The 14,916-nt window shown below is 49.6% G+C and overlaps 1 protein-coding gene across 2 annotated transcripts in view; it reads left to right on the forward strand.

Annotated features, from left to right (window-relative positions):
• Positions 1–14,916, forward strand: part of LOC119462234 (BMP-binding endothelial regulator protein) — a 222,450-nt gene that overhangs the window by 151,261 nt on the left and 56,273 nt on the right. For both annotated transcript variants that reach the window (XM_037723583.2, XM_037723590.2), the window contains one exon: positions 1,897–1,996. In XM_037723583.2, the coding sequence (XP_037579511.1) occupies positions 1,897–1,996 (100 nt within the window). The remainder of the gene's footprint in view (positions 1–1,896; positions 1,997–14,916) is intronic.

Below are 14,916 nucleotides of genomic sequence, written 5' to 3' on the forward strand. Positions count from 1 at the left end.
ATATGTATGAGAAACCTCGAAGTCTATATGTACAACGCAGCCGTATAGTTTTCTGCGCTTCTTTATTCCGTGATTGTTACGCCACTAGGTATGACTTATTCAAGGGTGTCTGGAGTCACGTTCGTTCCGCATAAACTTATTCATATCTGAACGACACCATCCCTTTCACAGAGTGTCTTACAAAAGTATTTGCAACGCTACGCGCGTTGAATTAAACATACGACGCCTCTGCTTCTAGATGTACTAGGCGCCACGCTCCACAGGTGACATTGCCTCTTCTTTTCACGATCTTTGTTTCATACTTGTGAAATGTCAAGCTTGCTTTCTAAAGAGTGGACGTCCTGAAAAGTCGTGAACAATTAATAAACTATACCAGTCGGCAAGCAATGTGGAAAAGAGAGACGAGAAATAAAACACTAAAAATGCGCATGTGGAAGCTCATGCCGCCTTCATATGCATGCATATGCGGTCCGTGGCTCTGAAAACAAACCTCGCTACAAAGCGCGCCCTGCACGTGGTCATGGGGCGGGAGAGCAACAAATACCCACGTGTTTGCATCGGCTTGCAACGGACGGCGCCACGCCAGCTTACCTACCGTTCTTTCGGACGTTATAGACCGGTAGGCCTCGCAACGTTTGCTATATAGCATGAGCTGCATGCCAAATCCAATTAGGTGTTTTTCGCTCCAGCTTGGCCAACGGCATGTCAAGAATAAGTGTGGCCACGTGGCATAATGTCACTTGAAGCCACTGCACGCTACTTTACGACGCACGGAATTTGCGGCAGGTGCGTCACCACAGACTGCACGACGTCGCGTTGCGCTTCGCAGCGGTAAGTGAAGCCCGCGTGCTATTTTTTTTTTCTTTTTTTTTCCTTCTCTCCACTCCCGTATGGGCACGCGCGCGTACGAGCAAGCTTGATATTTTGCCTCTTTGTGCGCGATCTGCGGGAATGGCTCGTGAGGGAACATTTATCACGGAGGACCACGACTGGGTTGGAATTGCTCCAAGCTGGCAAGGACACTCTGTTTCTGGAACTCGAAGATTTGCTCGGGTGCACAGAATACACGGAGGCAATTGACGCTCCCAGACCAGCGCCAGCGTGCGCGAGAGCCTTCTGGGCGTTTGTTAGCCCGGCGCTGGGCGCTGTGTTGTTCTGAGTTGCTTCGTTTAAACTTTTCTCTTTCTTACGGTGCGGTATACATACTTGACTAATTCACGCGAAACCAGCGTGTGAACTGGCGATTATGAATGAGAAAACCAGTAACCAGATTGGAAACACTACGCTAAGAACCTCTTGACTTCCATATATCCCCTTCATCTGATGCTGTATATCCATAAAAATGACCCTAAAGTATGCAGATGACAGCATTATCATTCATTCACTCGTTTAGTTAGTTGGCAATTCAAACAGTTTATTTATCTCATCAGTAAGTCAACTAGCCGGTGAGTTTGACAGTTTGGTCTGTTTTGCTCGTTTGATAAATGATTGATGGCGTCTAACCTTCGACAACTGCCCTGTCGACTATGAGGGGTGCCGTAATGAAGGAGTCCGGATCAATCCTCAACATATGGAAGTTCTTTAACATGTGCCTAGGTCAAAGTACAGCAGTGTTTTTGCATTCCACGCCCTCTCATACGGCGATCGTCACGACTGAGATTGGGTCGTGCGACCTCGTTGTCGAACTGGACCACCACTGCAGGCGTTGCGGCAAATAAACGCGAACGAACAAACAACGAAGCCTAGCAGAAGCCAAGAGCTCGCTAACTTATGTGGGCCGGAAAATTAGGAACCCTCGACAGGAGCCTAACTACATGTGTATGTTTTAAAGTGCACTTGTGGGTCCTATACGCTGCTTTCTTTCTGAGCACGCGCGCGTTTATCCATTTCTCGCAGGATGGGCGCGTGACGTGCACTAAGAAGTCGTGCCCAGTGCTGCCATGCCCGCCAAGCCGAATCGCCCAGACACCCGGCACCTGTTGCCCCGAGTGCCGCAGTGAGTATACGCACGCACGCATAGTTCGTTTTCGCTGTTTAGAACCAATCCTATCGCGTCGCAGCAACTACTGTATAGACTCGTGTAAGGGCCGCACCCCCAACAATTGGCAGCCCAAAATTCTGAGAAAAAAATTTCTAATGCCGAAGCAATCGCGTTCGGTGCCCCTATGCCACGAGCGCGCATCGGTGAATTTTCGCGCGCTGCGTACTTCCGCGTGCCGCTACTATAGATGGCGAGAGCCAAGGTGTGCACAAGATCCGGGGTCTGCACAAACCGCTGGCTGCGCCGGCACCATTTTTATCAAAAGGTGCGGTCCCGTGCAAGGGCCACACCTCAACAAAATTGTGAAAAGAAAGTGCGGTCCTTACACGAGTCTCTACGGTAAACGACGCGTCGTATAGAGTATAGCCGGTGTCCACTGGGCACCAAAGCTGCGGCGCGCACTTCTTCACCTTGTGAGTATAGCCTGTCTGGCACGAACGCTTCGCAACAAAGCTTCCGCCCTGAGATAGGTTTAAGAGCTTACTGTGGGGGTTCTGACGGAAAGCTTGACGCCATAATCCCGCGCATTTGGCGCTCACTATATATATCCTGCGTTCTACCGGTGCTAAGATATATGGGGCAGCAACTTGGAGGTTAACAAAGAAGCTCGAGAACAAGTTAAGGACCGCACAAAGAGCGATGGAACGAAACATGTTAGGCCTACCGTTAAGAGACAGGAAGAGAGCGGTGTGGATCAGAGAGCAAACGGGGACAGCCGATATTCTAATTTACATTAAGAGAAAAAAAAATGGAGCTGGGCAGGCCACGTAATGCGTAGGATGGATAACCCGTGGACTATTAGACTTACAGAATGGATACCAAGAGAAGGGAAGCGCAGTCGAGGACGGCAGAAAACTAGGTGGGGTGATGAAGTTAGGAAATTTGCAGGTGCAAGTTGGAATCAGCTAGCGCAAGACAGGGGTAATTGGAGATCGCAGGGAGAGGCCTTCGCCCTGCAGTGGACATAAATATAGGCTGATGATGATGATACATCTTCTGCAGGGGAGCCTGCTGAAAAACATTATAGCAGAAAAGCACAAGAGTGTCCCTTTATAATATATAGTACTTCCTGCTGGAAGGACGCGGGATGGCTTAACAACAGTTCCGTGGTGACTCCCATCAGTGATCTGGGCCCCTATTCAGAAAAAAAAGTTCTTACGCTAAAACTATGCGTAAGCACAGGTGCCAGCCAAACTAATCATGATGTCGGACATATCATGAGAGGGGCATTGTCGCGGAGCGGCATATTTTCGAAGGGTTTGGACGCTGATTAATGACACGCCGAATTACGAGCGTCAAAAACGTGGGCTCCTGACTGTGCAGCGTATAATTTATTCAACATCGACACGCCGAATTACGGGCGTCAAAAGCGTCGTGGCCGCTCGGGCTGCCATCTTGATTCCAGACGCGACACGCCGATTACGGACCCAGAAGTGTGCGTGTACGTCTGCGTGGTCCACCTTGGTCCTTGACATTGGGAGAGAGGAGAACCTGCGGTTCTTCGTCCATGGTGAAAGGGACGCGGCCAAGATTGTTGGGAGCAAAGAGCCCTGAATTCGGAGAACTCTACATAGCGGCAGTTTCCCTACATAGGGAACTAGGGAAAGGAGAGGCTATTTAAGCGCAGGTTTTGGGCCCTGCTGATTAGTCTAGAAGCTGAACCTATGCGCTGCTGAGAAGCCGTCGGGGGGCTAGTGCCGTCCAGTATCGCCTGGGCCGCCTGGCCACGTCGGAACTCCGAGGAACTTGTTGACGTACGAGACGTCAAACCAGCGTCTGCAACGAAGCTCATGGTAGTTCACCTCAAGTTAGCTCAACCTGCTTGAGGGAAGTCGTCAGACCTAGACTCCCGGGAAACCCAGCTCAGCAATTCGCATCCACATCGACAAGATCGGACCGCCAGCATTCTTCGGGAAAGCTTTGTGCACCGACTTCACGGTATATTGGACTTGCTGCTGCTGCCCGGCCACGCGTATGACATCGTTTGTTTGTTTTCTTTTGAACTTTGAATTCTTTTGAACTTTGCTTTAGTGAAATACTGTTAAGTGTATTCTTGTGTATTTGATCCTCGCACTGTTTCATTTTGATATCTACTGTTAATTGTTCGTATTTATTGTCTTCATCATTGTGATATATTAGGTTCAGGTGTGTTAGTGTGTCTTGTGTTTTTTTATTATTTTATTTTATTGATTTGTGTATATTTATCCGCCGATAAATATCTTTTTTTTTTTTTTTTTTTTTTTTTTTTTTTTTTTTTTTTTTTTTTTACTCCCGACTCTGACTCTCTTCACTCTGTTCGCTTGCGTACGGAACGACCAACCAGCTTGTCTACCCCGTCGATCGACTTCGCGCCGACGACGAATCGGGGACAGCTGTGACAGGCATATAAGTTTCGACTACTTCGATGTTCTAACGTGCACCCAGAGAACGGTGCACGGGTGCTTTTCGATTCCGCACTAGTCGGAAAGTGGCCACCGCGGCGGGGGATCGAACCCTAGACCTTGAGCTTAGCAGCACAGTGTTACAGCTGCTGAGCCATCGCGGCGGGTGACACCGTGCTTGGAGTCGTTTCTGGGACTCGAGGCGAGAAAAAAGTAAGCAGTAAAAAAGACTGAAACAGTGTGTCGCACAATGTTCATGCTATACCTACACAAGACTGCTGGTGACGTAGGCACTGTCAATGTAATAGCAATTGATATAAACAAAACATGTGATAATTCACCCAATTTTAACGTTGTAGTGTCAAGCTATTCCTCTTAATAACTTCCATTACTTGACTTACAGGTTTTTAATGACCTCAATACCGTTTTCGTTGTGGTACAGAAGTCGTGGTTTCAAAGAGAGAGAGAACGAGAAGGAAGGAAGGAAAGGCAGGGATGTTATTAACCGGACGCGCGTCTGGTTTGCTACCGTTTAGTGGGGGAAGGGGTAGCGGGTTGAAAAGAGAGAATTCGACCGTGCGAATACCCTGCGGCACGCACTGGTGTTCTCTGATGAAGAATCGCTTTTATTACGACCTCAATAAAAACGAGCTCTCCGAATGAAACACCAGTGTCATCCACGCCTCCCCATGCATGTATTTTTTCTCTGAAAATACTCACGCGCTCGTGGTTGCCTTTTAACTTTGTTGTCAAAGTCATCATTTGTCGCGTGTATGCGTTGCAATTGTAAGCGCATCGATTTCACACCCTTAAAACCGTGGGCTCTGAAACTTTAGTAATACTTTTAATATCCAATCGGTGCGCACATGATAAAAACACGATTCGGAAGTGCATTCTGTTCCTCTCAACTTGGACTAGAATCCTCTCATATATAATGTTGTTGTTTTTTTCTCTCTCTGCAACAGTCTTCTCGTTGTCACGTTTGTCAGCAAAGCCACATGTTGTGCGATGAAATTATATAAATATAGCGTCGGGACACGAAATGCTTGGAAGCTGGCTTTAGAGACTGGCAAAAACAAAGTGCGTTTCGTGTTGTAGCTACCCGGTTAAGGCAGAGCTGCCTAAGATAAGTTAACTGATTGATACCGCGGAACTGCCCTGGTAATATAGTTTGTAATGTACAAATTGGTGTATTGTGCCGACGTTGTTTTCTCAGCCAAGCAAAGAAGAATATGTCCAGTACCTGCAGAATACAATAAAAAGCGGCATTCCTTTTAATACTGAATGGCCCACGTTCTTGTGAGCGAGCGTTTATTCCTAATGCGCGCGCCGCGTTTAATCTTCGTCAGTCGTGGCAGCTCAGATAGAGACCGTCCGGCTGTCGCCCACGCGACCCCACGGCATGTTCGGGCTGTGGGGCCTATTGGTCATTTTTCGTCGTTGGATGCACCGCGGAATCCACTTCTCCGGTCGCGCGGGACGTGCGCTGCCCACGCACACTCCATTAATCACACAGCCTTTGACGGTGTCGAGCAGTACATGCCGAGCGCTATATGCGCCTTGCGGGGGGTCTGCACGCGACCCAGAAAAAACGCGGAAATGCGGTCGCCTAGGAAATGAACAAACACGGCTATATAGAAACGCGCAGGCAAAACGACTGGAGCACAACCGCGCACAAGATAAGAAATTGTTAAGGACAAAGCGACGGGCATGCAAGTTGGTGCTGGAAATGATTATTGTACACAGTTCCATCGCGAGGTGTGCAAACTAGTTACACGGGCTCGGCAGCAACCTCGCCATGGCCTTTGACAGAAAGTCAGAAACTACCCAGCTCTTCAAACTTGCCAAGCAGGGAGCATGCTGCGCACATGATATAGAAGATGGGCGCTGTCGTCGTGTGTAGCGTGTCTGAGCATACTATGTAGCCGTGTGCGGCGGCACGCATTTCGGGATATCGATATCGAAACATACATTTTCGGGACATTGAATAAACCTGCTTAGCAAATAATTTGTTTTTAATCGAGCAGAAGCTGATCGCAGCGCGGTTGCACCGGAGGCTTTTGATACAATGAGACGAAGTGCGGACCTGGTAAAAAGCGTTGTCGTGGTTGTCCAAGCGGAGTATCGTCGAGTTAGTGCCAAATTGTCTATAGGCATTTTCACGAGAATAAAAGGGGCGGCAGAACAGCCTGAAGCCCGCCGTGGTAAGTGATCGATGGATTAACATTTCCCTCGAAAACTATAGCCATAAATACATAAGGAAGAGAGTAGAGGAGGCTGAGAGGGTTTGTAAGTTAGCGTTGATGGCTAGCTAGCAGAGACGAGGGCGTTGGTCATCTTGAGTAAGATGCGAGACTCGCCAGGCGGAAGGCCTGAGAGAGCGCAGATGCGGAAGACCTGGAAGAGCACGTGTGCATGCATGCACGCGAGCTAGTAGTGAACGTGACGTGTTTCCTCGGCCGAGTTGTGATGGAGGGGCGCATCGAGACTGGCGCAATTCCGTAATTGCACTTTCCAAGGTGAAACCCTTCAAATAGGCGCACTTTTAAGGAAGCAAACTGGTTTGCCCTGAGACTAGGAAGGGGGTGGGGGGTCATTTGTGATGACCTTGTTTAAGAGATGGCATAATCCTGCTGCGGTTGAAAAGGCGAGGGGAGAAAGAAGAAAAGATGGAGAGATGCTAGACCGCGCAGCGATTCCGAACATCGATGATAAACTGCGGCCGCGACCCCGGGCGAGTTGAGCTATAGTGTCTGCGAGCGGGAGAGCTTGCTTTTCGGCCTGGACTGTCCGGATGAAGAATAGCTCAATTAGGCAAGGCTGACAGCGTTCGGGGACTCTTCGTGCAGCGCGCGCGCTTATGCTGCTGCCGAGGAATGCAGCTGGCGGGAGAGAGGCCCTGAAATTTCTGCCTCTACTGCTCGCTGGCAGTGACCTGCTTTTATTCCCCTCCTTATGCTTCCGGGGCGCCTGAAAGTGTCGGAACACCCGCGGCGCGAAGTGAAGATTACGCTATCATTTGCAAAATGTGGCAAGGCCGAGAAGCCTGAAACGAAGCGCAGCTGCTGCCAGGGTGCTTGGCTTAACGTATATATGTGTGATGTGGCGAGCATCTACTGATTAGAATTCAGCCGTGCACCAGATGGCCAAAGGAGTGATATTACGATATGAAGAATACCAAACAAGTGTGAAGAATAATCTTTCCGTGGAGATGCTGCATATCCCAGGTTTTCCTTTTTGTATCTTCTTTTTGTGTTATCGTACGCACGCACGCACACTTTCTTCGTGACCTCGACGGTAGGCGCTGCTTCAACTTGACGGCGTGAACTGCATGGAAACTCTGTGCTTTAATTTTTGCGCCATGAGCATTCGTGAATCTCTTGAAGTGCGTCTTATGCCGTAAATCGTCGCTTGTGCTATCCTATACAGTTGTTTTCTTTGCGCCTAGAGTTTAGTCGGCCAAAGCTCGCAAATGCCCCTTGTCACGGCTCATGTTGGGGAATCATGGGCTAAACAACGGCGACGATGGTTCGCCTTCTACGCACGTACGCCCTGCACGGAAGTGTACCGTACGCTTATATACTTCCGCGAAGCGCCGAGCCGCTAGCGTGAAATGAGCCCATAAATAATTTCTGCGAAAGAATTGTTTCCAAAGCTGTCTTCATTGACAAATACCCGTTAAATGTGAGCCTAAACACGGCGCTTTCTGACAGACTCGTTTGTTTTCTTAAAAATGGGTGGCAGCCTGTGGCTCTGCAGGCTCGTGTGGCAGTTCAGCTGGAGCAAGACGGTCTAGACATATAAGGGGAAAGAACCTCCATACCCATGTGTCGTAAACATCATCTTGAAGCACTGTTCCTTCCTTATTTCTTTTTCTTATTTCTTTTTTTTTTCTCGGGCAGTAGCACGGCGCGGCATACTAGCGTCTTAGTATACTTGTTGCTGGGGGTTCATACTTCTTGCGGTGGAAAAGACGCGATCGTTTCCTGACTTGTTTTCGCGTCTTTTCCACCGCAATTAATACTAGCGTCTGACTACTGATACAGGCGACGGCGGTCAATAAGTTTCCAACACGTTTTAACGTACTCCAAAAAGTTCCAATTCAGTCAAAGTAGCCATCGGACTCCGCGTCGTGCCATATGTCTCCTGACGGTTATGTAACACCATGTTACTAAAACATAACCTTCAGATACGGTACCAGCTCTATAGGAGACAGGGACACGAGAATTAATTTTAAAAATAATTAAATTAGGAGGTTTTACTTGCCAAAAAACCACGATCTGATGAGGCGCGCTTTGGTGGGAGCGGGGCAGGGGGAGAACGAGGGGGGCGGGCTCTGGTTTAATTTAGACCACATGGGGTTCTTGAAAGTGTACCTAAATCTAAGTACACGAATGTCTTTGCATTTCGCCCCCATCGAAATGTGACCACCGCGTCCATGCTCGAACCCGCGACCTTGAGCTTATATAGCAGCACTTCGTCTCGCGCCCCTGTTTCTTAGCTAGCACTGGTATTGCATCATGTCGAACCAACTGGCCCAATGCAATGTGATAAAGCTCAGCATTCGAAGTTTCAATTAAAAGACAGCATAAGCGCACTAACGAATGGGAAAGTATATCACCACATTGAAGCTGCTATTTCTCTTGCGTACGCACAAATAGCTCCTATAGATATGTCGCGCTTTGACTCTGCTTGTAACTATAGCGGTCGCCCTGGTAAACGACATATACGCGTTCAGCCGCAACCCGGTAGGAAACAGTAACGTCTTGCTGCTCGTTAAAGCACCTAAGGCCAAATCAGCCGCCAACCAAGAGATGTCGTTGCTTCGATTATCCCATCGCAACTGCGTGACGTCAGGCAAAAGATGCAATACACCAACTGACACACGTATATAACGCGACTTAAAATCCCACAGACATCGGATCGGCTTTTATCCGTCCATTGCCTTTCGTACCCAACCTTCATTTGTCCCTTGCTCAGTCCTCAGTAAACAAACGTTCTTCTGCTTTCTTTCGCTGCTGACGAAAATACGCCACTGGTTGGTCGGAACGATGCTCTGATCGGCTGCAAAACGCCTCTGCCACTGCACAAGTTTATACACATTGTTAGTCTACAGCATTCAGCAGTGTCAGCGTATCACTAGATGAACAAGTAATGTTGCCTTTGCAAGATATCATTGCAGGGCCGCGATGTATACAGCCAACGCTTTCCAAGAGTGGGCGTTGCCGGCCGGAAGCACGGCCACTATTAAAAACCACGTAAAACTCACTCCTGGACTTCCTACGGGAGGGACAATTCATAATTTCAGTTTATTACTTTACGCCCTTCACTCTACTTCAATTTTCCCATGCAACCACTTCCACCATACATTGCAGTATACGTTGAAGTAAAAGAATTGCAACAACGTCGAAGCAGGGGCACATATACGGTTTATGTATAGAAGCGTCAGAGACTGGTCTGAAGCACCTCAGGCTTTTTCAGTGACAATGAAGAGTCTATGTGACTGCTTTTATAAAAGATACTCTAGCTACCCATCACAAGTCTCTCTAAGAGTAGACTCAACTGTCGGTGCACTCTGGGCTAAAGTGTCAATCACCATTCCACTGGCGCTTTATTGGAACGAAGTTTCGTTGGCCTGTGCATGAGACGTGCATGCACACACGATTCCTCGGGTCTTCGGGACTGCTGCATCGGCGGGAGCTCTCCTTTTGTTTCTCGCTCGTGTGTGCCGGCCTGATGGCACCGCAAAAAATGCAGTGGCTACCGAGACGCGCAAAATGACAGCCGGTACGGCCGCAATACCCGAGGAGGCGCCTGCTGCGTGTGTTGCTGCGGCTTGCAGGGTTTTCCTTGGCAGAGGGCCGCGCGGCCGGCGGGTCTGCGCCGCTGCTCGCGTGGCGTCTGCGCGTGCGGCAGACAAGCGGCGGGAGCTGCCGGCTTCTACAACAGTGTTGCAACACGCCCAAGAGCCTTGGGTCAACACCCATGGGGCCAGGAGCGCGCAAATTTGTTTCAAGACTGCGCCCTGTGTTTAGTCTCAGGCGCCCGAGCAACACAAAAGCCAGGGGTCAAGAGCGCGCGCGCCGCCAGAAATGCTGGAAAATAAGTTGCGTCGAATTGGTAGGCAAGGGGTTGAGAGAAAAAGAAAAGACGAGAAAGCGGGAGAAAGGTGCACCTGCTTGCGGGCGCGATTGCCTCCTATAAATCGCAACCGGGGAGGAGGGGAGGGGGGGCACGAGCGGTCGCTGGTTTACAGCCGCGTTTTGTTTTGCGGCGCTGAGAGGGTGGAAAAAAACGAAAGTAAAAACAGTTGGAAGTGGGGTGGGCCGATAGCTCGGTGGTTTTGGCGCGTAAACATTTATTCCGAATCCTCGCCACCGGAGCCGTCGCCGGCGACCCCCCTGGCCCATTCTTTTCTGGGACGAAGATCGAGACGAACCAGAAATGACGAGGTGAGGGAAATCCATGGCCCGCGCGCATTTCTCTTGCTCTTTCTTTTCTGGCTCGGAGCAGCTCGATTCTTTTTTTTTTTTTTTCCCATCATCCCTTCCTTTTTTCTCGCCCGTCTTCATTAAAAGAGACTGCTGCCGGGAAACAAGAAGAAGAAGAAAGAAAAAATATTTAATGACGCGGGGAATAAATATTATGAAAAAGGGAGCCCCAGGGACGGTAGCGGGATCAAACGGCGTTTTCATTGGCCCGTCTTTCTGCGGTTTTGCGTCTGGGCCCGGCGGCGCGGGGGCCCCGGAGCGCGCGTTCGTTTAACTGGAGCACCAGACCGCGGCTTGACTGATTTACGCGCGCCGCGGGCCACGCGGGGGCCCCTGGCGCGGCGATTCTCTCGGGCCTGCCAAGACCGGCGGCCGCAAAGCTCGCGCCGCTGCTTTTTGGCCGCTGTCACTGGAAAGGCTCGTTCGCTTTCCCAGTGACGCGAGTGTATACCGCCAAGCGCTGCGTAATGCCGTTCGCGCTGCGATGGCTCCGTAAATTCGAGGCAGTCTGCTGCCAACGCGCTGTCGTTTGCGGCTTAATTTGGTCGGGCGCATCGCCGGAAAGCCCGACCCGAGACGCGGTAGCAAATTTTCGGTGGTATTCATAGCTCCGAAGACACCGGATGCCGCCCTCGAGGAAACAAAAAAAAAAAAGTCATTTTGTGCTACTGCTTGCACCGTCACAGCGTGTTTGAAGGATCGGCAACAGACATCCTTTGACGCTGCTGTTGCGAAATCTGCTTGGCAAGCAGGAAGGCACGTACACTATACGTGTGGGCGCCAAAATCCCGCCAAGTGAAATTGGCAACCCGTTTGCCGCCGTTTTCGGCGCGCGTGCTCTTCCACACTAATCACTTTCATCGCTCGTCCACATGGCCCACGTCACAGCTTCGCTCTCACCTGCAACTCTGCCTCCCTTTTCTTTCCCACCTGTGCAACGGCGTAACATTTTATGTTTCTCTTTCTTTTAATATTGGTAGCTTTTTTGCAGCGAGTACGGTGTTCGTGGATCGGCATGACATGTACTCGTGTGCACCATTACAGCAAGCTTAGTCTTTAGACAACGCGATAAGGATGGTGAAAACGTTATGATACACGAAAGCAATTTTCTGCAGTGCCTCTGAGCTATAGCTTCGTCATTATATTTATGTTTGATTAGCATACTATGACAAATCTATCAGAAAATACGGAAAATATGGGAGTTCCACCTGTTTGCCATGTCATGGTGCCCACCTGTCACATTGTTGGCGCTTTATCATTCGTCTATAATTTGTTAGACTTGCTCTCTACGCAAAGCCAGCGGCATGTTTTACAGGAAACCAACAAAATCACTTGGTCGAAAAAAAAAAGAAGATAATTTCGCTCTCTCGCTTTAGCGCATCTTCTAAGAGAGCTAAGCAATGAAAGCAGCAAAAACCGAAAACTTATTTATCGACCAATAATTTGAAAAAATGAAACAGCTTTTTTTTTTTTTTTTTTTGGGGGGGGGGGGGGGCGACAGGCAGAGTTGCATTTAAATTTGCTGGTTGCCCTCAAACCAACGTTGAACACGCGAAAAATCCGCCCAATCGACGGAACACCAAAGTGCTCTTCCTTGAGATTTATTCTCTTATCGAGCGAGCGATCGAGGCCACCGCCCATAGCAATGCATGATTACGCTGCACTTCACTCGAAAGTACTGTTGCCTGCAAAGTGTGGGGCACGGGCGTTGAAGGTCAGTGTATATGTATGGTCACAGCAAGCGGCTACTGTATTTGAGGGGTTATAAACAATGCGTACCAATTTTTTCGGATCATTTACGCGCAGCATGCATCTCGCTTGAACAACGTGACCTTCATAACAGTTTTGTTTAGACAACGAAGTGCACGACCAAAACGCTTTACGTTCTTAACGGCCTAGCGCAGCTATTATAGGTCTCCCGTTCCCATTTCCTAATTTTGTATATTTCCGTAAAAACCAGTTAGATTGGTCATCGCAATTCTTTCAGAGAATAGTGCACAGCTAGCTTATTGGCTGCCATCGCGGGCTTTCGCAAGTCCAGAATTCGAGCTGCTCCGGTGTCTTACTTCACCTGATGTGTGACTGCGAGCAGCGGGCACGAAACAATGCTTCAGCAGTAGATAACCGTTTCGTGATAGCACCATCACTAACAAGAACATTATTGAGCATTAAGTACGGCACAGGACAAAGACCTCTTCCAGAGATCATCAATTGTCACAGCGATCTCTCAAGTAAAATGCAGTGTACTCGTGTTTAATTATTAAGTCATACTGCTGTAGCGACATGACGAGATACACTTCTCGGAATTCTGCGCGAGGAACCCCTCTGCACACCGTAACAACTATTAGCGCACGCACACAGAATTCCGTACACACGCACACACACGAACTGAAATTTGGGCGAAATTGTACGAATGCATGTTTGCCTTAACAACGCAAGGAAGACGCCTGTCCTGCCGTTTTCTCTGCTGTCTTCGTCTTTTTGCGCTCTTAAGGCTAACACACACACCACGCCAGGAGGAAAAATCAAATACGCATTCATGCGGAGAGTTTTGAAAGTAGCCGAGGGGCAGAAACGAAATAAACAAAGTTTGATGGGGTTGTGCACAGAAATCGGAAATTAATAAGCAGGCACACATTCTGCCGTCAATTCCCACACATGCAGGCCTAGCCAGCGTCCATGCTGCCTTGCGGCATCACACGCGAGTTGCTCGCTGCGCGGTTCTTCGCCTCTGCGAGTCTGCGTGTGCGCACACTGTGTCAAGACAGGCCGCAGTTCCCGCCGTATATTGGATCGTTGCCCTTTTTCGCCAAGAGGACTGATACTCAGACAGACACGCATTCGCTTCCATTGCGGACTTTCTCTTTTATTTTTTTCTGTTCTTTATTTTCCCCTTCTTCCCATCCTCTGCACCATTTCTTCTCTTCTTTCCGCGCACGCGCTCCAAGCTCTTCTCTTCCGGGACAAATTGCGCCGCGCATTATAATACCAGCCGCGACGGGGGCCCGGGTCGTCTGGCTCAGCGCCGTTTGCATTGTTGGCTTGCCCATTGTGGATCTCCGGCCAAACTTGCGCGCGCCCGCCTGCGTTCGCTCTCTATTGGCGACGCACGGCGCAGCTGTGCACCAAGGCAAAGCGGGGGCAAGGAAAATGCACGTATATGAGACAGGAGATTCAGGGCCCCGGCAGTACGGGCCGCGTTTGTTTTTCGCATCACTCACATATACAAGGAAACGTAATTTCGGAGTCAGCCTCTCTACTTCAGCTAAAGCCCGATCGGCCAGAGGGAATCAAAATATGCGCGTCTCCGGGGATGCCGCGCTCGCGCCATTCAGGCGGGCGTCTCGTCTCGCCCAGTGATGTCGATACAGGCGATTTGGCTTCGCTGCATTATACGACCTGCAGTTTTTGTTGTGCAGGCGAGTCGCTCGCTGTACGAACCGGCCGTTAGAGGCATATAGATTCAACCAACGTCGTCATGTCGCTCTCTCGTGCAACGGTCTCCTGCTGCAGTCGTTGCCGTAATGGCGTGTTGCTTGATTTCACTACACTTCAAGCACTTCAAGCAGCGGGCGTCTCGGCAGCTAACAAGCCGGGAGGGCTCGGATCCCGGAAGTATAGCCAAGTGGTTCTCCTCCAGTGCGCTGCATTTCGATGAGGCCGCCAGCCGAAGTCGCCAGTGTTGGGCGATTTGTCGGGGAAATGCAGAATGGGACTTGCAATAGCATTACGCTCGTGGCTGCAGCCTCGTCCTTGTGCATGGCTCTTTGGATTCTTGTTCTGTCTCAGCACGCCTTGTTTATTTCTCTGTCCGTAATGTTACGTATACAGGCGCTTCAATTCGCTCCACGAGTCATGTTTGAGCGCTAAGATTCGACAAGACAGGATGCGTGTGTGAAATACTCTCTTGCTTCCATCATATCTGTGTACAGCTCCAAAGTAGAAACGTCGGAATATTTAAAACGCGACAGACTTCTTTGGAACGACTGCAGGCGGGACCGAA

The sequence above is a fragment of the Dermacentor silvarum genome, chromosome 1, assembly GCF_013339745.2.
Source record: "Dermacentor silvarum isolate Dsil-2018 chromosome 1, BIME_Dsil_1.4, whole genome shotgun sequence".
Classification (NCBI taxonomy): Eukaryota; Metazoa; Arthropoda; class Arachnida; order Ixodida; family Ixodidae; genus Dermacentor; species Dermacentor silvarum.